A 27328-nucleotide genomic window follows, 5' to 3' on the forward strand; every position below is an offset into this window, starting at 1 on the left:
GGGGGGGGGGGGGGGGGGGGGGGGGGGGGCGGCCATCTGTACCCTTGCCTTTTCCAGCTTCCAGAGCTGCATGCCTGGACCCTTGGGGCCCTTTCCTCCCTTTGTGGTAGTGTCTTTCTCCCACAAGACACTCATGGTTACAATTAGGGCCTATGTAGATAATCTAGGACAACCTCCCCGACCCAAGAGCTTCATCATAACCACTTAAATTAAGTCTCTTTGGCCACAAAAGGCAACATTTCACAGGCTCGAGGAATCAGGAGTTAAATATTTGGGGCCATTGTTCAGCCCACTGCGAGTACCAAGCTCTTTCCCACGACAGGGTCTTCATACAGCTTGTCCCCCTCATTCTTTGCACGGACGGCAGCTTCTCGCGCTTGGGGCCCCCAGAGTCTCCGTCTCTGACCAATCAGAACGCTTCCCCTCCATCCTGACCCTCACTACACTTACTACACTTACGGTGGCCCTTATGTTAGGCATCTTCCAGTCCACTAGTTTTCTGCCCACCTCTCCTCCCCGCCTCAACCCCAGTGCCTCGGGGACAAGGCTCATGTGTGTTTTGTTCATCCCCCGATCGTCCCAATGCATTTGGCTAATAAATAATTGCCGCACGGATTTAAGGGAAATGAGATGTTCCAATGTTTCCAGTCCAGGACGCCGCCCCACACATGCACCGCAGTGCGAAGGCCTCCGAGAGAGCAGGCCCATCGCTGTCTGCTCCCCTCCGGACCTTCTGCCTCACAACAGTCGTCTGGACAGAACCCGACGCCACCGACAGACAGCCTGCCAAGGAGTGTGCTCACACGCCAGAGCCCAGGGCAATGTGGGCTGGGCCCACATCCAACATTTCAAGGATGCGGGTCTCATTTCGGTGAGGACGCGCCTGAGCCCTTGTTCATCACACACAGCTGAGACGGATTTCAATAAGGGGGCGGCTTGCTGAGGAGGGCTGTTCCCGAACCTTCTCTCCCACCTCTTCCTGCTTAAGGCTGCTGGAGGCACTGGGAGGGAGTCAAGGGAGGCCCTGGGGCCTCCTCACGTTTGCCTGTCAGCCACGAGGGGAGCACCTCGAGGTCCCCACGCAGCTTAAACTTCGCGCTGGGTTAGACCTTTGTAAGCCGAAGCCCCAAAGGGCTTTCATTGCAAGCCCATTCCAAAGACCTGCTTGTGTCCTAAACAACAAATGATTGAGTCAACACATCGCTTTTGCCCCTCCAAGTAGAAAATTGTGCTTTAATATTTGACAACATTCACGAACATTCTTTAAATATTTTGGTCACAAAAATACATGGAGTCCCCCCACAGCTTCGGGGACTCAGCCGTTTTCCTCCCCGTGACTATTTACAGCATAAAATTCACGGTCGTGTTTTTTTTTACAAAAACAAACTCGAGAAAATCAAACCCAGTGGTTTATAAATATTAACCAGTCTGCACAAATAATAAGGCTTAAATAGTAACACTTGCGTGGCACCTGACGGTTTCCAGAGGCTTCAACAATGCATTGTTCTGAAAAATCCAGAAAAACATCTGCCTCATGAGGAAAAGTCTTTTTGATTTTGCCCCTTGTAAGCTTTTCATCCGTAACTCCGTATCACATAACGCTGAACCATTTCAGGGGCCTGCCATCACAACTCACAGGCATCTACCAGAGACGCAGTGGGACCGTTCAAAATTCTGATTCTAAAAAGCTACATTTGGGTGGGGAGTTGTTAACTGAAGAGTAATTGATTTCACTGGACAAAAAAAAAAATTGTGCATTTGATAGCAGCCGTAGTGTGTGGTCTTATTTTCTGGAAAATCTAGCAGGTCTTAGGGAACAAATGGCTGTCATGTGTCCCCTTTCAATCGTGTGTTAAGCATAAGGAAGGAGAGCAGGTGGATTGCAGCCCTTCCCACACTAGGTATATAGGGGGCGGGCGGGGAGAGGCTATAAATATCAAAGCTGAGAACACCAGGATTCTGAGTCTTGACTCTCAGAGGAAGTGCAGGTGCAGGGACCCAGGATGGGGGGAGGGACCAGATGTGGGGAACATCTGGATGGATGACAACCCGTGATTTAAAACATGGCAGAAAGCTGCTTCCCGAGTCCCCCTCTCCATTGTGAGGCAGGTGGGAAGGGGGGCCGCTCCTGCGGGTCTGGGTCTCCACAGTCCCAGGCACCCAGTAATCTCCATGGGCCCCACTGACCCACGTCAGATACACCAGAGGTGGGGCCGGAGGGCTCCACCGATGGACTCCTGGGAAGGACTGAGTGCAAAACCAGGCTGCAGAGAAGGTACTCCAAAGGGCACGGTTGCCCCATCTTCTGCCAGCATGGAGGTGACCTATCGTGCCTGCCCTGGGCAGGACAAAGGCTCTGTGGGAACAGACTGCCGCCAGGTGGAATCCAGCTTCAGGGATCCAAACCCACACAGCCCGTTCACAAACAGAGATGAACATTGGCCCCCGGGGCTTCAGAGCAAGAGTCTGGAGTCCCTCTGCTGGAGCCTCTCAATTTCCTCCGGAGAGAGAGTGTTGCCTCGGAGCCTAAGGGGATAAAGCAGAGAGAGGTTTGGATGAGGCTGAGGCAGGGTGGTGCTTTTAACTGGAGGCCGCTGCTTTCCAAAGCTGCGCAGATCGGCCTGGCCCCAAGGCCCGGCTAAGGCCTGCTCCCAGGCCGGTGTCAGCCTCTGTCCACCAGGGCGGCTCCTGAGTCACCATGTGCGATGAAGCAAGCCTCTGTGACTCTGCAGAGAATCCGTGCCGGACCCAGCCAGCCCCGACTCCCCAAGGCAGGCGATTCTTTTTCAGGCAACAGCGGAGTCTGTCAAGAATGCAATGAGCAAGCCCTGATACCTTCCCGGTTCTGCCAACAGGCGCCAAATAACATCAGAACCCTTAAAATATCAACCTGATGCTGGCTTCCTCCTCCCGGACACAGAAGGTGATATTTCCTATGACCACTTAATGGTTTCAAACACAAACTCACACTCTGCCCGGGACCTGAGGCCCTCGCAGCCTGCAGAGATTACACAATCATACAGAAAGGGAAATCTCTTCATCACAGGATAGAGGCCTAGACGTCTTTATTTTAAGATTCATCATTCGATATATATTGGTGCTGCTGCCTCGATATGATTTTTGAGGGCGGAACCAGTCAGTCTACGTATGTGAAGCAGGGGTCACACGTTTGCAGGGATGAGACAGGTAGTATACAGCCGACTTGGCAGGGGGAAGGGGTGCGGTCGGCCTGAGCCGGTCCGCCCAGCTAAGTGGGTTCAGCCCTTCTCTACTCTGCTTACTTACTGGCATTTTCTGTGGGGGCCCAGAGTTGGAAGCCTTTGGTAGAAAACTTGGAAATACAGATTTTCATGGGGGGGGGTGTGTGTGAGGGGATCTGCCAGTTTTTAAAGATTGCCTTCAGGGCGCCTGGGGGGCCCCATCAGTTAAGCGTCTGACTCTTGGTTTTGGCTCAGGTCATGATCTCACGGTTCATGAGATCCAGCCCTGCATGGGGCTCCGCCCTGACAGCGCAGAGCTTGCTTAGGACTCTCTTTCTCCCCCTCCCTCTGCCCCTTCCCTGCTTGTGTTCTAAATAAATAAATAAATAAATATTGGCTTCTAGTCCAGTGCCTGAAACACATATAGTGACAGTCACTTGTGACATGTAAAGCCAGGGGAAACTTTTGTACTTACTATACGAGTTATAAATACACCCCTGGAAAGGAGGATAAATCTCTGTAGTTGTGACTCGATGCTTTTTTTTTCAAATACATGAAGGAACGTGGCTTTTAGTTATAAAGATCTGGAAACACTATGCAACAGTACCCAGCCCCCAACGCCAATGTAGCCTCCACCCAGAGGCTCTGATATAACCTCTTCGACCTGGGAAGTCAGGGGTAAGGCCCCTCAGTTCTTGTGTCCATTTCACCTTCGACCACGCCCCCTCCTACACTATTACCTGTAACTAAGACCTTTCTGAATACCTAGGGTTTAAAAATGAATGACTTGCAGGGCGCCTGGGTGGCTCAGTCAATTAAGCGTCTGGCTTCAGCTCAGGTCATGATCTCACAGACCATGGGTTTGAGCCCCGCCTTGGGCTCTGTGCTGACAGCTCAGAGCCTGAAGCCTGCTTCAGATTCTGTGTCTCCCTCTCTCTCTACCCCTCCCCTACTCACGCTCTATCTATCTCTCTCTCTTTCAAAAATAAAATAAAACATTAAAAAAAATTTTAATGAATAATTTGGTCCATGCTTGTAGGCATGAAAACATCTTTCCCAGAGAAATCAGATTCACTGAATGCAGAATGGCACTGAATGTCAGAACCAGAAGGAAAATTCCCAAGTTCCCCTCTCTCCTGCCCCATTTTACAGATTGGAAAAGTGCGGCTCAGAGAGGTAAAGAGGCCCACCCAGGGGCCTTACCAGACTTCCAGGATGGTATCATTCCTTTCCAGGGCCTGCAGAAGGACTTCAGCCCCAAGGTAGGTGACACGGTTGTTGGACAGCCTGGAAAGGAAGACAGAAAGCTGAGCTTCAGCCCTCTCAGGCCTGTCCAATTAAAAGAAGCTTTGGGACTTGGCCCCTTAGACGTGTCTCTCTCCTGTCTGCGACTCCCACTGAGCTCATCCACAAAGACTCAGTGCCTAAAGAGAAATGTACCCTTCTTTCCTCTGTTCACCAGATTTGTTTACCTAATGAAGCAGCTACTCCCTTACGGAGATGATATTGCATGGTGGTTAAGTATGTGCGTTTCACTTTGATCTCTGGCAAATTAGTCCCAGTTTCCTCATCTGTAAGGCAGACCTAAAAGAGTGCCTATCTCATGAAAAATAAGCATTAAAAGAATGGCATATTTTGTGGTGCATTTTGCAGCGTACTCCCCTGAAAGGAAATAATCAATGAACAGTAATATTTTCGTCGGGGGTTGGGGGGAGGGGATTGAGGGGCACGGGGACATGGAATTGAGAAAATACGAGGTTGGGAATTGACAGGGGAAAACTCAAGCAGGGAAAGAGCCAGCACCCCCTACTGCTCTTTTGCACATAGCTTGGCCTCCAAGACACCTCCACCACCTGTCTGCCATGTCCACAGTCTGAGGAACATTCCAGAAGCTGACCCTACGGCAGAGCCAGTAATAACAACAGCTCTGCTGAGCTCTAACTATGAGCCGGCTCAGTACCTCTATCACGCCAGTCACGCTCACAACCCTAAGAGGGGGTCCGACTATTACCCCCGCTTCCACTCGAGGCTACCGGAGCACAAATCCAAGGCCAAACAGCGGGTAACGGTGGAACTGGGGTCCAAACCCAGGCTGTCGGGTGCCAGAGCCCACACACTTCACCAGCATTTGGCAGTCACTATGCCCGAAAAAGGATACTGGGTTTGTTTGCTTGGTTTTTAAAAGATACATAAGAAGCTCGCTTTTTGGGGGGGAAATGAGAGGGATGATATAGTTCCGCGGCACTTAATTATAAGACCCGGGGCCTAGGCAGTGCGGGACACACCCCTGCTGCTATTACCTGGCAGCCCAGGGGGCTGGCTGGGGTGAGTGCATCACAAGGAGGGAGGACAAATGTGTCCCGGCCACACCTGGTTAATAGTAAACCAGGCACTGCTGGAGACCCCCCTGTACAGAGCCTGTGTCCCCCCTTAGACAGCCCAGGCGTCACCCGGGGCTCCCAGCCCGGTTTCACCCAAGTGACGAGTGGAAGTGTTTTCCCCAAACATTTGGCAACACGAACAAGTGTTGCCAGAGAGGAGGGCGGGCCAGCAGCGAGGCAGACACTCTCCCAGCGGCAGCTGTCTGCCTGCCTCTGAAGGTGACAGGTTCCCCTGCGGGCCACCTTTGTCAGGGCAGACGCCACCCTTCCAGCAGCAAGTGGAGCCACGTGGTGGTGCCTGGACATCCCTCTCCAGCGAGGCAGGTGAGGCAGTAGCCTCGGGGAGCCCCGGCACAAGGTCGTGATGACCGCCAGCTGGGCTCCTGCTCACATCCCGCTCTCCCGGTCCACACGGAGTAGGAACCGCCCCCCCCCCCCCCCCCCCCCCCCCCCCCCCCCCCCCCCCCCCCCCCCCCCCCCCCCCCCCCCCGGCCCGCCACCACCAGTCCCCGCCGCCTCCAGCCGACGCTGCCGCTGGCCCGCCCCCCCAGCTCCTGGATGCTCCGCAGGGCCCCCACCACTGCCTGCCCACTTTCGCCAACCTTCTCCACTGCCATCACCTGACCCAGGGCCCCTTCCTCTCCCACCAGGAAGGCAGCAGGAGCTTCTGACTGGTCTCCCGCCTTCCACCTGACCTGTCTTCCGGCTGTTCTGCACAAAGCAGCCAGCATGATCTCGTTACGATGTAAATCAGATGTTACTGCCCTAATTAAAAGCCTCCAAAGGCTTCTCAGTGCCCCTAGAATAAAGCCTAAATCCTCCCCACGGCTCTGAGGCCAATGTGGCCCCCTTGCCCTGCCTCTTGCCCCCTCCACCTTCCCCTACAGTCCAACCACACAGGCACTCCCCTCTGTTCTCAAAACGACCCAGCTTGCCTCTGCCACAGGGCCTTTGCCCTTGCTGTTTGGGCCTCTTGGAATGTGCATTCCTGAAACCACAGCATGACAAGAATAATAACCTTCCTCATTATTCAGGTTTCAACTCCAATGCCACCTTCTCAGAGAGGCTATCCCCAAGCAGCTGCCACCTTGCCCTCTCCAGCCACTCCCTGGCACAGCTCCTTCTTGAATACTCTTTAGACCCTTTATTATACACAAGCTTGTATATTTGCTTACTTGTTCACTATACATCTCTCCCATTAGAATCTAAGAGCTCAGGGGGCTGAGGACTGCTCTGTTCTTCCCACCGCTCCATACTACTTCATTTCCCTGCCCTCTCACCAGTGTGTGCTGGGACCACCTCCCCAGGAAACCACTTGCACTGGGATCCCTGTCTGTATTTGGGGGAGGCCTGACTCTACCAGCCGTTTTCTGCCAGGCCACCCTGTGTGAGTTAGAGAGGCAGGAAGCTGCCCAAATTCCACTCCCCCACCGCCTCCCCCAGGCCGTCACTATCATCCTGGCTCCTTACAGGCTCCTTACTTCAGGACTTTCAAACTTGAATTCCTCTTAAGTCCTTTGGCAAGACAACACACACCTTCATCCTGAAGATGGTTCTCCTCCAGGCTGTCAAGAAAAAGAGAGAAAATCCAGTTCATATGGTCACATTTGTTATGGAAGATGACATTGATAAGGATTAACCTGCCTGCCACCCAGTTAGAAAATCCGACATCTGAAAATCTATATTTAGCAGATGAAGTAAGAACAGATACAGTAAGAGTATGAGGGATTTCAACTCCAGGGCCATCTCTGGGAGAGAATTCACCCCAGGGCTCTTCCACATAAAAGGTACCCTCATGTCCCCAGGGTCTAATATCCTTTTTCCCTTTCTTACTAACAGAAGCTTCCTTCCATTTGGGCAACCATGTGTCTGGTAGAAAAACTACATCTCCCACTCTCCACTATAGCCAGGGACAGCCACACGGCCACTAGCACAGAGGGGAAGTTGACAGATGGGGCTCCTGGAAAGGAGGAGCGTGGGGCGCCTTGGCGGCTCAGTCGGTTAAGCATCTGACTCTTGGTTTCAGCTCAGTACATGATCTCACGGTTCTTGGGCTCGAGCTCTGCGTTGGGCTCTGTGCTGACAGTGAGGAGCCTACTTGGGATTCTCTCTCTCCCCGACCCTCCCTTGCTTGTGTTCTCTCTCGCTCTCAAAATAAATAAATTTGAAAAATAAAAATAAAAATAAAAGGGAGAGCTGGCCTGGGCCTCCCGCCCTCCCTGGATACGCAGACTGGATCTGGGAACACAGAATAGTGTTGCAGAGTCATCAGCCCTCTGGTGACCAGGAGGCAACCAACCACGGCTTCAGGTGAAGCTACAGACTGGGGACCCCTGCTGGCCTCCCGGAGCCATTACACCAGCCCTAGGCCACAGGCCTCCAGACTGGCTGGATGTGAAATAAATCAATCATTTACTGGTTTGAGCCACTGTACAGAGAGTTGTTCTCTCCCCTGCAGCCCGGTGTGGTCATAACGGATACACTCAATGGCCAGGCCTGCCTCTAACAAGAATTTCCAGGTGGTAAAGTCCAGTCGGGATATAATCAATGGGACTCTGGCTAAGCTACCCCACCACAATATCCATTTTGTGACAGTGATCACGGGTTTCAACGGCCTTCTGCTTCCTGGAGAAATCAGCATATTTGTCTCCCTGATCTAATCAGGATCTAATCAGAACATGTCATAAGAAGACCCAGCTAGTGGCATCTAAAGGTCGGGAGACTCAGAATCAGTTTCAGGTCACCAGTGTAAGTACCATCTATATAGCTCACCTTTGAACTTGCCCCACACCCCACTCCACCTTCCAAGGTGACCCTCATTCTACTCTCCAAGATGCTTAGGCACTTCACCTCACTTAGAATCAACAAAAATGTGGGGCACCTGGGTAGCTTAATCAGTTAAGCGTCTGACTTTGGCTCATAGCACGATATTGATGTTTGTGAGTTCGAGCCCCACATCGGGCCCTGCACTGTGCAGAGCCCTCTCCTTCGAGCCTCTGTCTCCCTTTCTCTGCCCCTCCCCTGCTCACGCTCACTCGCTCAGAAATAAACGTTTTTAAAAAATAAAATAGAATCTAGGGAAGGAACACCTGCGTTTGAAAAAGACTTCACACACATAACGATATATGCTTTCCAGTCAGAAGCAGTCAACCCCTCATTTTGCAGGTAAGAAACCTGGGATTCAGAGATTATGATTTAACTCACCAGAGATCACAGCAGGCCTTGAGGCTCAGCCTGCTCGATTCTGGAGTCTCTGGCCTCAACCATTAGGCCACGTGGAGGCAGTATACGAAGCAACAAACCAGTTGCTTTTAATTCCATTAAAAGAATGAGCACCTACGTGTCAAGCTCTATAAGCTTCATGCCACCCAGGACGTAGAAAGACAAACCCAACAGCCCAACCACTAAGTCATCCGCCTCTGCTTCATCTGCGTCCATGGGTGAGGCCAGGGAAGGAGGAAAGGGTGTTATCTGCCTCCTCAGAGCAGGGAACCCCTCGACTCACCAGAGTTCTTCCAGGGTCACGTTCTTTTCCAACATTAACGCCAAGGCTTGAGCCCCCACACTGCCGATGTCGTTTCCCACCAGGCTGGATGCAATCAAGGAACAAAAACACATTGGAGCAGGGAGGGACCTCAGAGATAAGCTGACCCGGGAAGGGCAAAATGCACGACCCACGTAACCTCACATCCGGGTCTGCTTCATTCAGGCATGACTAACTGACTAAGGTGCTCATTTTCATTAAGCTAAGAAGCAGCCTTAGAATTCTTTCCAACATGATGTCCTGGGTGTAGCCATTATTCCTGGGCTGCAGCTGGTCCTTCAGATAAAATATATCTGATCCAGGGGCGCCTGGGCGGCTCAGTCAGTTGGGCACCCAACTCTCATAGTTCGTGGGTTCAAGCCCTGTGTTGGGCTCTGTGCTGTGTAAGCGTGGAGCCTGCTCAGGATTCTCTCTCCCTCTCTCTCTCTCCTTCCTCCACAATGCATGCATGCACACATTCTCTCTCTCTCTCTCTCTCTCTCTCTCCCTCCCCCTCTCTCTCTCTCCTCTCTCTCTTTCCCTCTCTCAAAACAGACCTAAAAATTTTTTTAAATATACCTGACCCAGCCCCAAACCTTCAATTAACAGATAGGGAATCAAGACCCGTAAGGGGAGAAGGGACATCTCCAAAGTCACCCGGAAAGACTCAAGGGTCCTGACCCCAAATCCAAGGCTCTTCATTTTCTCATCCCACTGCCCAACATGGGGGGCTGAGAACAAAGTTCAATCGAATGAAGGACTCTCAGAAACGGCCCAGGACCCCCTCCTCATTCTGGTTCCCTGTGACCCCGCGGACCCCAGAGCTTACCTGAGCCACCTCAAGCTCTGGTGATCGCCCAAGGCTTCAGCCAAGGCCCGGGCCCCGTCATCACCCACCTTGTTGCCCCAGAACCTAAAAAGGCCAACAGACTGTGTCATTTGGTCAGGGAGTCACTGCTGTGTGCTCTAGAATATGCATGAACAGTGTCCTTCCTCCCGCAGGCCCTGCCCAGAGGGGCAGGACCACCCAATTCCAGAAAGATCTCAGTGGGGCTCCTAGGCCCCAGCCAAATGGACCTGCCTCCACCTTTTGGGAGGGACAGCCAAACTGCATTCATTTTTCTGTCAGACTCTTAGAGAATAGTCGAGGCCCCACCCAGCGCATGTCCTCAGGGACAAGGAACTCGCTCTCAAAGGCAGCCCACGGCGTGGTGCCATTTTCCCTGCCCCCCGACATTTAGGTTAGAGCTGCTTCCTGGTGCCTGCTACCCACAGGTCCTCAACGACCCTCTGTGGACACCCAAAACAAGCCTCACTCTCGTCCCCCAAGCCAGCTCCCTCTCTCGCTCTCCCCTTGGTCCCCCGTTTCCTCACGCCGTCACACCTCCTGGGTCATCCCCCTCAGCCCCACCGAAATTTGGAAACCCCCCTTTTCAAAGGCGGAGCCCAACTCATGCCTCAGGACCTGGCTGTTTCACACATGGGAAGCGAGCGGGCCAGGCCCGTCTGTGCACAAGTGAGCAACGCTAGCTGAACTCGGGTGTTCACCACACTTTCGCTCGTTCGGTAAATGTTTATTGGGCTCTGGCTGTGAGCCAGCTCTGCTCTGTGCCGCTGGGGAGAGAGCGAGAAGCTGTGTCAGAGGGAAAACCCTGGAATAGCCTAAATGGGGCCGGACATCCTGCCGGTGGAAGGCCAGTCGGCTAATCTTTCAAAAATGAAGTTGTGGGGCGCCTGGGTGGCTCAGTCGGTTGGGCGTCCGACTTCAGCCCAGGTCATGATCTCGCGGTTGGTGGGTTCGAGCCCCGCGTCGGGCTCTGTGCTGACAGCTCAGAGCCTGGAGCCTGCTTCGGATTCTGTGTCTCCCTCTCTCTTTGACCCTCCCCTGCTCACGCTGTCGCTCTCTTTCTCTCAGAAATAAATAAAAACATTTTAAAAATTTAAAAATGAAGTCATTACGGTACGAAAGATACACGGTGAGGCAAGCGAAATCAAAACCTCCATTCGGAACACTCCATATCCTATGGTGGTATCTGGGGGGGTTAGCACAGTGCCTGGAGCAGACAGGTGCCTTAATAAATAGGTGTTGCAAGATAACACCCCACATACACTGGCTGTGACCTCGAGCAGGAGCGGGGCTAGCAGGCCTGGGCCCACCCTTGTCCTGGGCTCTGCGCTCCTAGGAACGCGGCTCGTGCCGACCCCTGAAGCTGATCCCTGAAGCAACACGGTCCTACTCATAGCTGCAGCTGAGCTTGTGGGCGGCTTGCCTGCCGAGGAAATCGGTTGGGCCCTAAGGTGAGGCTGTCTTCCTACAGTCTTGGGTTCTCAAACTCCCATTTCTCGTCAGATGGATCCCAGCTCTCACCGTAAGACAGGACAGGAGCGGGGCTCCCGGGGACTGCCCGGATGCAAGCCTGGGGGGGTCACTTAGCCACCAGAGGAAGCCCCCCCGCCAACACACACACACATCCTCTGGGGACCTGTGGTCTGTGGGACTGCCCTCCCAGCCTGTGTCTGACTCCTGTCCAGTCACTGGAAGGCCCGGCCCGGCCCTGCAGCCACGAGCGCTCTGAAGGACCTGGCGAGGGCCCCCTCCCGTCCTGGGTCCAGTCTCCAGCCTGGTCCACCTGCATCTCTTTCCTTGATTCTCACCCCTAGGGTGGGGCCCAGGCGATGGCATTCTTCAGAAGCTCCCAAAGGTGAGAGGCACAGCCCTAGCCCCAGCGAGGACCAGAGGGCTTCCTGCACCCACTCATGGGCACTGCCCACCCCCACCCCCACCCCCTGAACTTCCTGTTTATCGAGTGAAAGGCAAGCACTGAGGCAGCCACGGGCCACCCACTCTCTCCCACTGCCTCTGGGGCCTTCCTGCTAGAAGATTTCACCTGCCTCCAAATCTCCCAACCCGCCCCCATGGGGGTCCCTCTGCCCCAGAAGCCAACCTACCCCAAGAACTGCAGGGAGGCGTTGGCTCTGAGCCCGTCGGCCAGCACCTGGGCTCCCGAGGCAGTGATGTGGTTATTGCCCAGCCTGGAAAAGAAGGCAGGAAGGCTGAAGGCGTGCCGGACCTGGGGTGCCAGTGCCCAGAAGGCCAGGGGCTGGGGGGGGGGTAAGCATGCCCCAGATACGGGAACGTGGAGAAAAGCTTTGAGGACCTCTCTGCCGGGCACGGGAGCCTGGCTTCTTCCTGCCAGTCAGACTCCCTGAGTGTGATTCTGTCCCTGCTTGGCGATCTTACTCAATCGTGACTCCCGCTACTTCATTTTCCAGCCGCAAAGGGGAAAAAGAGGGGAGGGACCTGTTTTGCAAAGCAGCGTGACAGGTAGGGGCAGCATGCCGCACCATAGAAGGTGGTTTCCCCCGGGGAGGGAGGGTGACTCACTGTCACAGCTTTTCCTCCCGGCTCAGCCCCCAGCTGGTGCCGGGCTCCACGCGCCCAGCAGCTTTCCTGGGTGCACTGTTGCTGCAGGGTGCATTCACCTGTTCCGCCCAAGCCTCTGGGAGAGGGCAGGGCATTCTGCTGAGCAGGGGGGAGGTGGGGGGAGGGTTCAGCCGTACCCAGATACCTCGGAGAACTTTGGAGAGGTCCCCAGAACTCTTACTCACAACCCCAGGCTTCCTGGAATTAACAATACACTTCCCTCTTTTTAGAGAACTTTCACACCCTTGCAGCCGCCCTGGCCCACAACAATCCGGCAGGGCGGGTGCTATGATCCTCTACAAGAAGAGGCAGGGTGGCCTCCCACACCTCGGACCACAGGCTGAGTAACTACGGGCCCCTGCCGCTGTGCTGGGAAATTCAAGGTCACTTCCCACGGGCTCCTCCCAGCCATTGTCTGGGAGACACAAGGCTCTGCAGGCAGATCTGGCTGGAGGACTTCCCCACAGCCTTCGGTGCTCTCAGAACTGCCCTGAAGTCTAGAAACTTCCTCCTAGCCTTCCTATCTTCCCTCTCCCTCTCGCTCAGGGTGAGACCTGCGCCGAGCTGCGGGCAGTCGGCTGACTCTCCCAGCCACCCCCAGCCCCGTTCCCCACTCCGCTTCAGAGGCACTTTTCCCTACAAATAGTTCCACCCTATCCCTCCTGGGAGGGCTGAAGTACCATACGGTAAACACGCTGAGAATTTACATGATCACCCACCATCTGATAGCCTCTAAGCTCGTTCCCTAAAGCACGGACTAGATCGTGCCAGCTTTCTGTGTATCCTAACCCATTTAACCGTTACAACAACCCAGGAGGAACCTGCAATTATTATCGACATTTTACAGAAGGGAAAACAGTCCCAGAGGCACTGGGCTGACCCAAGGTCACACAACGAATGAGGATTCAAATCTCAGGGATCCTAGATCCAAACCTCAGTTGGTCTGGCCCGGGAGCCCCATGCTCTCTCAATTATTCTGCTTTACCAGCCCAAAACCCAGGCCTCGAATTCTGAGCATAGTACCTTCCCACAACCCCACAGCCCTCCCTGGGGATAGGCCGGCCCCCGCTCTGGCCACAGCCGCTCTCAGCATTCTGAGTCTGGGGGAGCAGGCGGTAGCAACAGAAGAGAGTCCTTTGGGGGGCGCCTGGGGGGCTCAATCAGTTAAGCATCCAACTCTTGACGTTGGCTCAGGTCATGATCTCGCAGTTTGTGAGTTCAAGCCCGGTATCAGGCTCTGCACTGACAGCGCAGAGCCTGCTTGGGATTCTGTCTCCCTCTCTCTCTGCCCCTCCCCTTCTTGCTTGCTCTCTCCCTCTCTCTCTCTCTCTCAAAATAAATTAAATTTAAAAACACGAAGAAGAAGAGAGCCCGTTGTACAGAACGGCCCCTCTGGGGTTGGTCTCAGCAGCCCTGCCTGAGACTGGGCTACATAGTTAGCAATTTCAGCACAGCAGCTCCCAACCCCAAACCCAGCCCAGCAGGTACCAAGAATAGACGAGAGCAATTGTTTACTTTGTCTTCTTTTACTGCCACATACATCCAGGAAGCAAGAAGATCCCAGGGAGAAAGAGAAGCCAGGCTGACCCCGGGGACCAGCAAGCGAGGTGATTGAATGGTGTCATGTGGGAGAGAGACTCCCGCTGAGCCAGGAAGGTCAGGAGCAGCAGAAAGGCAGACTTCACAGACTGGAGTGCAAAGCCGGCACCCACCGAGCAGGGAGAGGACCTTGTAAGAGCTTTCCAGTGCCTGGCTGCCTGCTTCGTGCCTCCCCTCGTAGCATGTGTTCAATGAACCTCAGAGACCCCGGTAACCCCAGACAGCTTCTGACACTCATAGACACAGGGAGGGAAAAGCTCCTAGAAACCCTCTTCTGCCCTAGGGGCCAAAGACCAAAGGGCAGGAAGCCCTCGGCAGAGCCCGTCCCCAGTCTGCGGGGAAGGTCACATTAGTGGAACGCTGCTCAAAGAGGATGCTGCCCCTGATCCAGCCAGGGGATCACGAGCCCAGTAGGGCCCGAGCCAGGGCCAGGACCAGACCTAATGGACTCAGCTCTGGAGATGCGAAAAGCGGTTCCCAAGGATCAGGCAAGCCCTGGGCTCACCTCAACGCCAGGAAGTTCCGCCTGCACGCGAGGAGCCTCGCCACGGACTGTGCACAGCCATCAGTCAGTTTGTTGTTGAAGAGACTGGAAAGTTCCAAAGGAGAGGAGACGTGGAGACCCAGCACAGTGGGCAGGGACCACCCCAGGCCCAGGGTAGCCCGTTCCCTCAACCCGGGAGTCACCTGCACCCTCCGACCACACCAACGCTCTCGCCCCGGCTGCCGCCCAAACGGCACCACCCGGAGCGTGGCCCGGGGCACGACGTCTACCGCCTGAGCTGACTTACGCTAACTTCTGCAGCTGCTCACAGTGAAGGGCACACTCGACGAGCTTGCAGACTCCTAGGTCTGAGATATTGTTATCTCGCAAGCTAAAAAAAAAAAAAAAAAAAGACAACTAGATTTGGAAAGTGGAGCTGATAAGAGAAAAATAAACAAAACCCTACAAGAGACTTTGGCTCATGCCCAAAGTGCCAGCATCTGTGTTTCTGGGGACCCCCGCCAGGGCTGAGCACCCCAGGAAAGAGGAGACGGCTCCATCCCTGGGGGTCAGGGTGCTGATGTCGTGCACTACGTGGGGGACTGCGCGGGGGGGGGGGGGGGCAGGGGTGCCCAGAGCTCCTGCTGAAGAACACTGGAGCCCTGGTGGGGTTCCTGGCACCTCTGACACTCCTTTCGGGGCGGCACTCCCCCAAACTCACCTGATCACAAGATCTTCAGGAAGCATCCCTAAAATACAAACTCTGAGGTCCTTTCCCCAGCAGCTGGCAATTGGGGGGAGAGGGGGACCGGGATCTGTGAATGTTAACAACGTGCCTAGGATTCTTTACCCTCGGGCAGATCTGGGAGACCCTGACTTAAAGGTTAACCCCTTGGAGATCTGGAATCTTCCCGCAGTGGAAACTCTGATCCTTAGCAGCCACTTACTAGCTATTTGCTGGTCCTTTATAAAAGGGGAAGGTGGTATTCCCAGCCTCCCCTGGCTGAGGAGAGGACTTAAAGAAACAGCACTCACAGAGCCCTGGGAGTGCTGGCACAGGCAGAAGCTACCTGTAATCACGGCTGCTCGCACGTGTGGGGCATCTGATGTGCCAGCACCGACCCAAGCACTCCCGGAGAGTAAAGGTGTTTAATCCTCACTACAGCCCATGACGTTGGTACTATTAAGATGTCCATTAGAGGGAAGGAAATTGAGGCATCGACAAGTGAAGTGACTTTGCCAAGGTTGCACAGCACCTAAAGGATCTGGTCCCCGGGGTGGTCTGGCTCCAAAGCCCACCCTTAAGCCTACATCGCACACTTCTGCCCCAAGGCCCCCTGTGGGCTCCTGGAGCCGTGATTTTCAGGCTGCAGGCTGTGACCCTTTGGCGGGCATGAAATTGACCTCAAAGGTCCTGAGCAGCATTTTTAAAAGAGAAAAAGAACGGAAGACTACAGACTGCATCAGAGTTCGCATGGGCAAGTCATTTTGTGAAGCTTTTGTTTAGATTGCCTGCGTGTCCATTTGCACCTTCTCTCTCACTGTGGGTCACAGCCAAAACATTTTGAAAGTCAGAACGCTAGAGTCAGAGCCGGGGCCTAAAGAAATCTAGATGGGGGTACTTTGTAGACAGACTTCCTGGAGGCTGAGGGCTTGTTTCTGTTGGCATGGAAACATTTCAAGTGGGAGAGATACAGCATGGCTCTGGGGGAGAGGAGCCCCTCCTCGCCAGCCTCTGTCTCTCTGTCTCTGTCTCTCTGTCTCTCTCGGTCTCTCTCTGTCTCTCTCTCTCTGTCTCTCTCTCTCTTTCTCTCTCTCTCACACACACACACACACACACACACACACACACACACACAGGAAATGCCTGACCTCCAGATCATTTCCCCTCCCACATAATGCTGGCAATTTCAGTGTGGAGCGTAAAGAGCGGTAGAGCTTGGTCAAGGTCTTTTATCGCTCATGGAAAATCAAGCCAGTTCCCACAGACCGGCTGTTTTCACAGGGTGGCTTGGACTCCTTGGAGCAGTATCCCCAGGGACGTCAGTGAGAAAACACAGATCCCCAGACCAGGGAGCGAGAATCGCTGGGGGCAGGCTTCCAAATCTGCATGTCTACAGGCTCCTCTGCATCTCTAGGCTGAGCACTGTCACGGGAGCATCCTCATCTTCCTCTAGAAATGGAGAGAGACCTCTAGCCTCCCCTCAACCCTATGACACGTCCTGGGAATGACATGGCTTTCCCGAGGAGAGAGAATCCATTCATTCCAGGGGTGGACTGGTCTAGAAGGATCATCCCGGACAGTGGTTCCTGACCTCTGGGGGGGTTCGAGGACCCCTTTGAGAACTGGGGGTTCAGTATCCACAAGAATGTCCATACATAAGTCTATCAGGTCTCAGACTTCCTGAGTGAACATACGGTGATTCCTCCTTCCTGGGGAAATAGAGTATTGTGCTGGCCATCTTTCCATTTGTCCGGCCAGATCCGCCTTCCCCTCTCTACCTGACTCTTGGTCCCGCGCTGAGTCTTGGGTGGTCAAGGCAAGAACAGGAAAGAGGAGTAAGAGCCAGGGTTTATTCCCCCAGACCCCACCCTTCCAGCTTTCTGTGACCTCAGTTCCTATCAGGCAGCCTCCTCCACACCTGTCCCCCAGCCCTGTCCCTCCAGGCCTGAGGACAGTGACAGTCCCATCCCCACCCCAACCCCCAACGCCCCAGTCACTGGCCCCAGGACCGTGCACTGTCTCTTCTCACTCTTCCTTACTACTGCCCAATCCCTTCTAAACAGTCCGTTTATTAAGCTCTCTACAAATCACCCAATTTAAATGCGTCATCTGTTTCCTCCTGATATATTTATAACACACATTACCTATAACGTACATGTTAACTATTATTACATTATACTTATAAACTTACGCCCACGGTCCCTATGTAAAGGATAACACAGGCCACCACACAATTTCTTAGAATGTTTGCTCCCAAGAGGAAAAAGTCTTAACGCTCTGGCCCAGAGAAGGTACATCGTCCTAATATATTCAAGGAGAGGCTTGTCCCTGGCCTTGGGGCAAATGAGGTCACCTGGGATAGACTGAAAGCCCTGGAGGGCTGTGAGTCGATCTTAACCTTAGGCGACAGCTTCTGCTTTTTCAGAGGTTTTCAACAGGGAGCAGGACATCCCCTTTCGAGGTTGAAAGGGAAGTTGGGGAGTCTGCTGAAGGCTGGCCACCAGACCCGGGCATGCCCTTTGCTGTCACGTGGCCCACGGGTGCGGGAACAGTCATTCCAAAGAGGGAAGCATCCCACCTTCAGATGGGGGGCTGGGAGCAGTACAGGTGATGGCCAAAGTCTCATCTGGACCCTGTACCGCGTCAGGGCTAAAAGGGCAGGTGGTGGGGCGCCTGGGTGCCTTAGTCGGATAAGCGTCCGACTTTCACTTAGGTCATGATCTCACGGTTTGTGGGTTCCAGCCCCGCGTCGGGCTCTGTGCTGACTGCCAGCTCAGAGCCTGGAGCCTGTTTCAGTCTGTGACTCCCTCTCTCTCTGACCCTCCCCTGCTCACGCTGTCTCTCTCTCTCTGTCTCCTAGAAATAAATAAAACATTTAAAATAAATAAATAAATAAATAAAAGACAGGTGGTACTCCGTAGCCACTTTCTAGCTCTTGGGATCCTGAAACTCTCATCTCATTGGGATTTTAAAATCTCTCGTGGGGCCTAAGTCACCTCTGAACTTTGGCTCATTCCTAATACAAACAGTCGTTACACAGAACTTTGCACAGCACTTCAAGGTTCTCCTGGAGCCCGAGACCTGTCCATCAATAGGCTGCTTCTGGGGATGAGGTCTGTTAATCCCAGCTCTGCCATTTCCTGTGTCACTCTAGACCAGTTACTTTGCTTCTCTGAGCCTCAATTTGAGGACAATGGGGGCCACCTGGGGGCCTGAGTTGGTGGAGCCTCTGACTTCAGCTTAGGTCATGATCTCACAGTTCATGAGTTCAAGTCTCGCATCGGGCTGCATGCTGTCAGCACAGAGCCCGCTTCAGACCTTCTGTCCCTTATCTCTCCCCTGCTCATGCTCGCTTTCTCTCTCTCTCTCTCTCTCTCTCTCTCTAAAAAATAAATAAACATTGGGGCGCCTGGGTGGCTCAGTCAGTTAGGCAGCCAACTTTGGCTCAGGTCGTGATCTCATGGCTCAAAGGCTAGTGAGTTCAAACCTCCTGTTGGGCTCTGCTGACAACTCAGAGCCTGGAGCCTGCTTCTGATTCTGTGCCTCCCTCTCTCTCTACCCCTGCCCTGCTCACGCTCTTGCTCTCTCTCTCTATCAAAAATAAATAAACATTTAAAAATAAATAAATAAACATTAAAACATTTTTTTTAAGATACTGGGGATAATAACGCCCTTGCCTACAGCCCAGGGTGGTCATGGAGACTACCTGAATTAATTCCAGGAGGCGTGTAACCCAGTGCCTGACACCCGGGACACTCAAAAAACCTGGCTGTCGTTATCCTACGTGGAAACGAAAGAGCAGACCCAGGAAGGGTCTGGGCTGGGGGGAGCACAGAAGGGGTGACTCCTGGGTCCCCGCGAGGTGCTCCCGCAGCCGCATCCTCGGGGCCGCGTTCCCTCCGCACGGGCACCGCTGCCATCCCCCAGCCGCACTCACTAGAGAGCCTTGCACACGCCGAGACACGGCAGCAGCTGCTCCACACCGATGTCCCCTACGGAGTTGTGGTCCAGCTGCAGGGCCACGGGCCGCCGGAGGTGCCGCAGCACGAAGGCCAGGGCGGCACACTCGGCGGGACCCACGCCGCAGAAGGTCAGCTTGAGGTGGCCGACCTTCAGGCCCCGCACCGCCTCGCGCGCCAGCCGCTCCTCCTGCATCTCGTACAGGCTCCGGATGAGCCAGACGAAGCCGGGCATGGCGTGCATGCTCTTGGCCTCCCCGGGCACGGCCGGCGGGATGGAGAGAAAGTGCTTGCGGAGGCCGTGGGACAGACACCAGCGGGCCCAGACCCGGCGCCGGAGCAGGGCCTTCGCGGACGCCCGGCCCTCGGCCAGCAGGCCGCTGTGCTCACGGGACAGCAGCCCCGCCAGGAAGGCCGCCGTGATCTGCAGGTTGTGTGGCTCGGCCTCGCGGAGCAAGGCCGCCACGCCGCCCTCCCGGCGGCCCGCGCGCAGCACGCACGCCGTGCGCAGCAGCGTGGCCAGCAGCGAGCCGCGCGGCCGCTGACAGCGGAAGAGGTGTCTCAGCGAGGACGGCGGCACGTCGGCGCTGAGCGCGAGGTAGAAGGCTGCAAAGAAGCACTGGAAGGTGATGTGCAGGAATTCGAGGCAGGCGGCGCTCCCCGGCACGGCGCTTTGGGTGCGCACCAGGAAGCCGAGAGCCACGGCGTCCGCGTCGACGCGCGCCGCCTGCAGCTGCCCGGCTGAGAACACGTAGCAGCACTGGCCCAGCCCCCAGAGCGCCAGCCGGCCCAGGTGCAGGAGGGTGGGCAGCCGGCCACGAAGCAGCCCGGGCCCCAGGCCGCGCGGGCCCGAGTCGGGCGGGGAGGCCCGCAGCAGAAAATGCTGCAGGAGCAGCACGTACATATCCGTGGTGGTCTTTGGGCCCCCCCCGCCATGCAGCAACAGCTCCTGGTGGCACTTGGACACCATCCACGTGACGACGGGAAGGTGGCACAGGCCGTGCAGGGCTGAGGTGGCTCTGAGCATGCGCACGAGGTGGTCGGCCACCCCCGGCTCGCGGTGGCGCTTCCTCAGGTACAATTCGATGCCCTCTTCCGAGAAGCCCTTCAGGTTGAGTTCCAGGCGCAGGTACCTCCTGAGGAAAGCCGACACGGCGTCCGGACGGCTGGTCAACACCTTGCGGGCATTCTTCAGCAGGTTGCCCTGCAGAAGGTTGAACAGCAGATTCGGGACAGGCGTGGGGTCGGTCGGAGAGCAGTGGCGCTCGCGATCCGTGAACCTGAACCTGAACTCATCGAAGCCATCGAAGGTTAAGAGGACGCGGCTGGGGTGGTCAAGGAGGAACTGGAAGACGTCCTGATGGCCAACGTCAGGCCAACAGCAGTGCTCGAAGAGCAGGGTCTGCACGGACAGCGGCTTTGCCACACACTGCAGCTGCCGGCAGCTGAACGGGAAGACGAAGAGAAATTCCTGGAAGTGGAGCCCCAAGGCCCACAGCAAGTGCACCCGCTGCAGCAAGGTGCTCTTGCCGCTACCCGCCTCGCCCACCACCAGCACGGTGTCAGCGTCTTCGTTGAGGTGCCCGCGGGTACTGAAGAGTTCCTCCAGGCCCAGGGTAGCAGGGCTTGTCGGTGGGGGTCCAGCCACGCCCACCTCTGTCCGGATCTCCAGAACATTCTCTGTGTATATTTCCTCCAGGCAAAGATTCTCTGTCCCGTCATAGGTGCTCAGGAAGCGAGACTGAGCAGATATCGTCGTCCTCAGCTTGGACATGTACTTCTTGCATGCGGCATCTGGAAGAAAAGGTAAATGAGGCAGGATCGTGGGGAAGACGCCAGCAGACAGAGCAGGTGGATAGGGGAATGTGATGTTCTGCATGGAGAGAATAGCCAGCGTGCCCCAGTCCTGGCTGTCCACTTGCAAGCTACGGGCTTTGATGGCAGTCATGCAACCTTCCTAAGCCTGGTTTCCTCCCCTGTGAAGTGGGAAAATGGCGGTCCCTACCTCATAGGGTTTACATAGATCAATTAAGATAATTCAAGTCAAGTGCTTCATTCAGTGTCCAACACAAAACGCTCAAAAGATGTTAGCAAGTGGTATTATTATCACTGACATCAGGAAGATCTGTAGATTAGAAGGAGCATTGGCCTGGGATCAGAAGAACGCCATTCCAATGTCTGTCCCGCTCATCTTAGATGAGCCTCTTCACCACTCAACCTCAGCTGTGTCTTTCTAAAGAGAAACAAAGTTTAAGAGCCTAGGAGCCCAGTTTCTGAAGACAGATACACCTGAATTTGAAAGCTGGGCCCACCATTAGCTTGCGCTAATTTATTTCTCAAATAAACAAATAAATTAAATCAAATTTAAGAAGGACTCGATGAATGTGACTGAACTAAAGACATTGAGATGGGGAGATGATCCTGGATGACCAAGTGGACCTAACGCTGAATAATCTCGGGGTCACTAGGGTGCCTGGGATCAAGCACAAGGACGAGATTCTTTAATCAAGATTCACTTCCCCATCATCTTCATGGGCCCTCTGCAACACAGGGTGTGCCCGCAGGGCTGCTGCTTTTCCTTTGCTATCCCAGTAACCAATGTGAACAAACCATTTCCTGTCTCAGAGGGTAGTTCCCTTTTTGGGAATGAGGAAGTGGTGGTCCACAGCCTCCCCCCCCACCTATGGTGGGGGAACCTTAGAGCATCATGGCCTCATTTCTCCCAACCAAATACTGGCCCATCTGTTCTCAACTCCAACGTGAACTAGTAATTCTCACAGAGCACTCCTGGCATACTAACGCGGGATTCGTGCATCCGAAGGAGTCACCCTATGTCTGTGTTTCCTCTTCTGTTCCCAGAACTGATGACTACTGTGGCTCTTAATGCCCTCTGGATATACCAGGAGCACTGAACGGATACCATAAGATCTACACCTTTTTCTCTAATACCTGATTCCTAATGCAGGTTTTCCAGCCACCAACAATATAAAATTCTCCAGGTGGGGGGAGGGGGGAGAAAAAGGTATCTCTCATTCTAAACACAAATACAAGTCAACCGTCAACTTCAGAATGGTCACCCTGGGAGCTATTGCACCACGAAATGGTGTTAAAGTGCATGAAAGCCAGCTGTGCTTGGTGACATCAACAGCACACATTAACCAAGGGCCAACCGGGGCTCCATACTCTGTGTTGAGCAGTTCATGCTGTACATGGGTGTCTGTGTTCTGTTCTCCGAGGAGACGGTGCACCCGGAGGTGCCAAGCACAGGATTCAACCGTCCTTCCCACAGGGATGCTCACTGCCCCGAGGGTAGAGCACGGGGGTGACAAATCTGTCTGCTAGTGCCACCCACGGTTCGGGGACCCTCACGGCCAATAAGCGATCCCTAGGGGTGATGTGGGAACAAGACAGGCCGGCTTGCATCCTCTCTTTACAACTGACGATCTCTTCTCCCAAGAAAAGGGAACACATTGTTGGAGACGATGTAAAACCAGACCCACTGTCCCCAGCCCGTCACTCGCCCTCCTTGCCCCAGGTCTCACACCTGTAAAGCAGGGGAAAATAACAGCCATTTCTCCAGATTGTCACAAACAAAGCACATGGGAGGACCCCGGAGATGTGGCCGGTGAGGTATCCCAGCCCCTCCCGTCCCTGAGTTGGGTTGGTGAACCATGTGCAACGAGAGATACCACATCATCTACCTACGCTTGGTCCTGTGGTTTCTGACAGTGAGTAGATAAACTACAGAAATCAAGAGAAAACAGCGCTATCGCAAAAGTGTACCCTTTTCAGTGAAGACGATAAGACCCTGGCCAGCACGGGACACCTGTCTTGGCTGCAGTGCGCAATAGCTCCAGTTATCACGGTGCCGCTCAGGAATAAAAGCTACCTGACCACCACACATGGTGGCCCTTTCACTTGTCCCGCCAGCCCAGTGAGCCAGTGGCGGTGGTATCCTTGAAATCAGGAAACTGAGTCTTAGAGAGGCCTGCACCGCCAGTGAGTAGAATTTTAATGGACATGTGTCCCTCTGGAGTTTCGTTCTCAACCTGGAATCTGCACAGCCTTTCTTTCCCTTTCTGGTGAATTGAGAACACATACACACACACATATATATATATATACATATATATATATATATACCTCCAAAAGGCAGGGCCAACGGAACGGGCAATTCCTGAACATGTCGTAGAAGGAAGGCAGCCAACCCATTCCCCTTCACTGTCGCAAGATCCAGCAGCCTTCGTGCCTGTGGGGAAAGCAAAAGTCGGTGTCTTTCCAGAAAGGCTGACGGAGAGGTGTGGGAAGCTTTCCACAGATGACTACAATTACACATCTCTCTCCCTCCAGATAAAAGGGCAGAAAAACAGTCAAAACAGCAAGATGAGATTAAAGAAGTCACTATGGTATTACGTGCGAAACAGCACTTGGGCACATATAGCCAATCTCGTTCCCACTAAGGATGAATGAATATCTTAAAAAGGGGGAGGGAGACATAAATCTATAAACCTGCAAGGATAGGAAAACAATTCTGCAAATCATTTGTAAGAGATGTGATTTCGTGGAGCCCTGGGGCTCGAAATCCCATCTCCGAGCACAGCCTCCCACGTTGTCATCTCCAACTGGAACCGCTCCCCTGAACCTCGGCCAGGCACATCGGAAACTACCTACCACCATCTCTGCTTAGATGCCCCATAGACACCTCCAACGTAACACACCCACAACGAAGCCCCGAATCTACGCCCATTCCCAAACCTGCAGCCTTCCTCCTCCCAGCTAACGTCAACTCCATCCTGCCCGTTGCTCATATGTTTGTTTGTTTGTTTGTTTGTTTGTTTTTATATATAAAATTTAAGAATAAGAAAAAGCCCAGGGGCACCTGGGTGGCTCAGTGGGTTAAGCATCCGACTTTGGCTCAGGTCATGATCGCGCAGTTCATGAGTTCTAGCCCCACATCAGGCTCTGTGCTGACAGCTCAGAGCTTACAGCCTGCTTTGGGTTCTGCATCTCCCTCCCTCTGCCCGTCCCCCACTCATGCTCTGTCTCTCTCTCTCAAAAATAAATACACATTAAAAATATTTTTTTAACTCCAAGTTAAACAGTAATCCACAAAGCTCCAAACAGACAAAAGCACATCCGTGACCCTTCTGACTTCTCTGACCTCACCTATTAGTGCTCCAACCCCTGCTCATTGCACTCGACACCAGCACTGGGTTTTCTGGACGTATCAAGCATGCTCCCACCAGTGAGCCGTTGCCAGGGCTGTCCCCTCCTCCAGCTATCCACATGACACATTCCCTCACCTCCTTCAAGCCTTTGCTCAAATATCACCCCTCCTTGAGAACTCCCTGACCACTCTATTTAAAATGCAATCACTCCCCCCACCCCCTGCAACCCTGAACCCTCGGATGCGCTCTGCATATCTTCCACACATCACCTCCTAGCATGCTCTGCCGTTTGCCTCCTTTTGCTTATCATCCATCTCCCTGCACTGGAATGTGAGTATTTCCCGGATTTCTGTCTGTTTTGTTCACTGGTTCACAGAGCATGTATGTAAGGACTTGCCAAATGAATAAATAGGAATAGGCTCAGTAGAGCCCAAGGCCAAATCCTAAGCCAACAATGGGCGGATTGAAAAGCACACAACGTACATCTCAGAATCTGTAAAGGTCTCTGGAATTAAGAGCATCAGGTACAGGGGCGCCTGGGTGGCTCAGTTGGTTAAGCATACGACTCTTGATTTCAGCTCAGGTCGTGATCTCACTGTTAGTGAGTTCGAGCCCCAAGCTGGGCTCTGCACTGGCAGGGTGGAGGCTGCCTGGGATTCTCTCTCTCTCTCTCTCTCTCTGCCCCTCCCCTGCTTGCTCTCTATCTCTCTCAAAAATAAATAAAAATAAATAAGTAACTTTAAAAAATATTTTTATGAAAGAAAAAAAGAGCATCAGGTACTCGAGAACCAAAGGAAAAGGTCAAATTAAGGAGAGCTGAGCCCAAGTGGTTTATAAAACAGATTTCCAATTGTCTTTCCCCACTCCAAGTCAACAGCAACCTGCCATGGCAAAGTGTGGAGATTTGTATTCTGGAAAGGCTTAAACAGGGTCCATGGACTGGGACACATCAGGTACAATAAAGGAAGGAGGTTTAAATGGCCATGTACACAATGAGTACTGAATGCTGAGACCTCTCCCCAGTATGGTCACCACCCAGCCCTCTTACTCACTGGGTTCCCACAACCCAGGCGATCAGACCTTTACCTCTGGGCAGGAGGTCTGTGACATATACACTGGGAACTTGACCAACCTAGGAGGAAAGGTCTCAAGATACACATACCACCACTTCCCAAAACATCTACAGTGAAACTCAAGTTGGACAAGTATCATCTAAAGCCTCTGAGTTTCCATTAAGTTTTAGAGTCTATTTCCATCACAAGCAGACAACTAAGGATCATCAGATGCCCAAAGAAAGCATCCAGTATGGGAGATTCAGCCCAAATAAGTGCAGAAGAGCAAAGCAACCTGTAGGCTAAAAAGGTTATGCAGGGTGAAAAGATATCTACCCTCTACAAAGCAAACAAACAACAACAACAAAAACCCCACAAAACACACTATATCACTATGATCCTTAAGTAAGACAAGAAATTGCATCCATAAAACAAAAACAGGATGCTATAATAAGAAACGTTTGTAAATAGCTCTTGGAAGTGAAAAGTGAGAGCAAAAGTGAAAAATGCAAGGCTTTAAAGATAAGTTGAAGATATCATAGGGGAAGTTGTGCAAAAGGACACAGAAAGAGAAAACAGAAAAGAAGCATGAGGAAATTAGGGGATGAGTCCAGGAGTCCTAAAATTCAAATAGTAGGTCCATAAAGAGAGAAGAGAGAAAACAGAAAGAAATCACCAATGAAGTAATCAAGAAAATGAATACAAGACTTTTCAAGTTCAAAATGCCCCCTGAGTGTCCAGTACAATATGCAGAAACACTAAGGCACATCTTTGTGAAGTTTCAGAATGTTAAGGGCCAAAATAAAATTTTACGTGCCTCCAGAAAGAGTTATAGAATAGTTTTGGGATTCTAGCAATTCTTCTCTGGAAGACAGTAGATAAGGGAGTAATCATCTCCAAATTCTAGAGAAAAATGATGACCAACTCGGAATTTTATACCCAGCCAAATTACTGATCAAGTATGAGGAAAGTTTGAGATACAGAAGAGCTTAAAATTTAACTCCTCTATACTCATTTTAAAGCAGACAGGAGATCTGATCTCCCAGAATCGAACAAACCAAGAAAAAGGAAGACACGGCATTGTGGAAAACCAACACAAGAGGATGATAAAGGGAAATCTCGGGATGATGGCTCTGTTCTGTAAGCAGAGGACCCCTAGTGGAGGCATTGTGGCTCAAGACTCAGACACGCTGAGGGCAATTATATCCTAGATGTCCAGGAAGGCCTGGCTCTAGACCCTATCTATATTTGGCATGTCCGTACCACAGGCTAATATCATTCTTTCTCTTGACCCCCATTGCCTGGGCCAGCTGAGGACACCCATTTCACCCCACAGAAGTGTTTGGCCTTGCCCTGTTCCTGGGAGCTGGAACAGCGTTTGACAAGCTTACAGCTGAACCTGCAGAAAGCCCACTTCCTCTGACCATATTCCTGCTGGACATCTGGCCCCTGACCCACATCCGCCCTACCAGATCCTCCAGCTGTGGTGAATCCTGTATTTCTCAGGACTCACCAGTGACCTTGCCCATGGACTTCTTAGCAAGAGCCCGTATAAACTTGAGAAGGGAAAGGGAGCCTGCATCCAAGAAGACGAGGCAGCACTACCTCTTTTTGGGCACCGCTACGCTTGTGCTTGCTGCACGTTTTTCTAAACAAAACACACTGTTTGGAGGATGATTGCATAAGGTGTTAAAACTATAATGAAAAGCAAAGAATCGATTTAACCCAGAAGTTGGGCTAGCGGATGCAATTGAGGCAAGTACTAGTAACATTCTATGCCTTCACGTGGGTGATGGCAACACGTTTATACCACA

General features: G+C 53.1%; 1 protein-coding gene across 3 annotated transcripts in view; it reads right to left on the minus strand.

Moving 5' to 3' along the window:
• Nucleotides 1-1209: 1209 nt before the first annotated feature.
• The window catches only part of NOD2 (nucleotide binding oligomerization domain containing 2), a 35920-nt gene continuing 9801 nt past the window's right edge, over nucleotides 1210-27328 (minus strand). Inside the window, exons 3-12 of one of the 3 annotated variants that reach the window (XM_039241534.1) lie at nucleotides 23438-23543; nucleotides 19273-21088; nucleotides 14919-15002; nucleotides 14633-14716; nucleotides 12054-12137; nucleotides 9934-10017; nucleotides 9087-9170; nucleotides 7063-7146; nucleotides 4404-4487; nucleotides 1210-2526 (exon numbers count right to left, since the gene is read on the minus strand). In XM_039241534.1, the coding sequence (XP_039097465.1) occupies nucleotides 2454-2526; nucleotides 4404-4487; nucleotides 7063-7146; nucleotides 9087-9170; nucleotides 9934-10017; nucleotides 12054-12137; nucleotides 14633-14716; nucleotides 14919-15002; nucleotides 19273-21088; nucleotides 23438-23543 (2583 nt within the window). In that variant the 3' untranslated portion in view covers nucleotides 1210-2453. Of the gene's footprint in view, nucleotides 2527-4403; nucleotides 4488-7062; nucleotides 7147-9086; nucleotides 9171-9933; nucleotides 10018-11278; nucleotides 11375-12053; nucleotides 12138-14632; nucleotides 14717-14918; nucleotides 15003-19272; nucleotides 21089-23437; nucleotides 23544-27328 lie in introns of those variants that run through there. The other 2 variants (XM_039241541.1, XM_039241552.1) reach the window with 2 other exon arrangements.

Source organism: Hyaena hyaena, unplaced genomic scaffold (genome assembly GCF_003009895.1).
Source record: "Hyaena hyaena isolate Hyena2069 unplaced genomic scaffold, ASM300989v1 scaffold_7, whole genome shotgun sequence".
Lineage (NCBI taxonomy): Eukaryota > Metazoa > Chordata > Mammalia > Carnivora > Hyaenidae > Hyaena > Hyaena hyaena.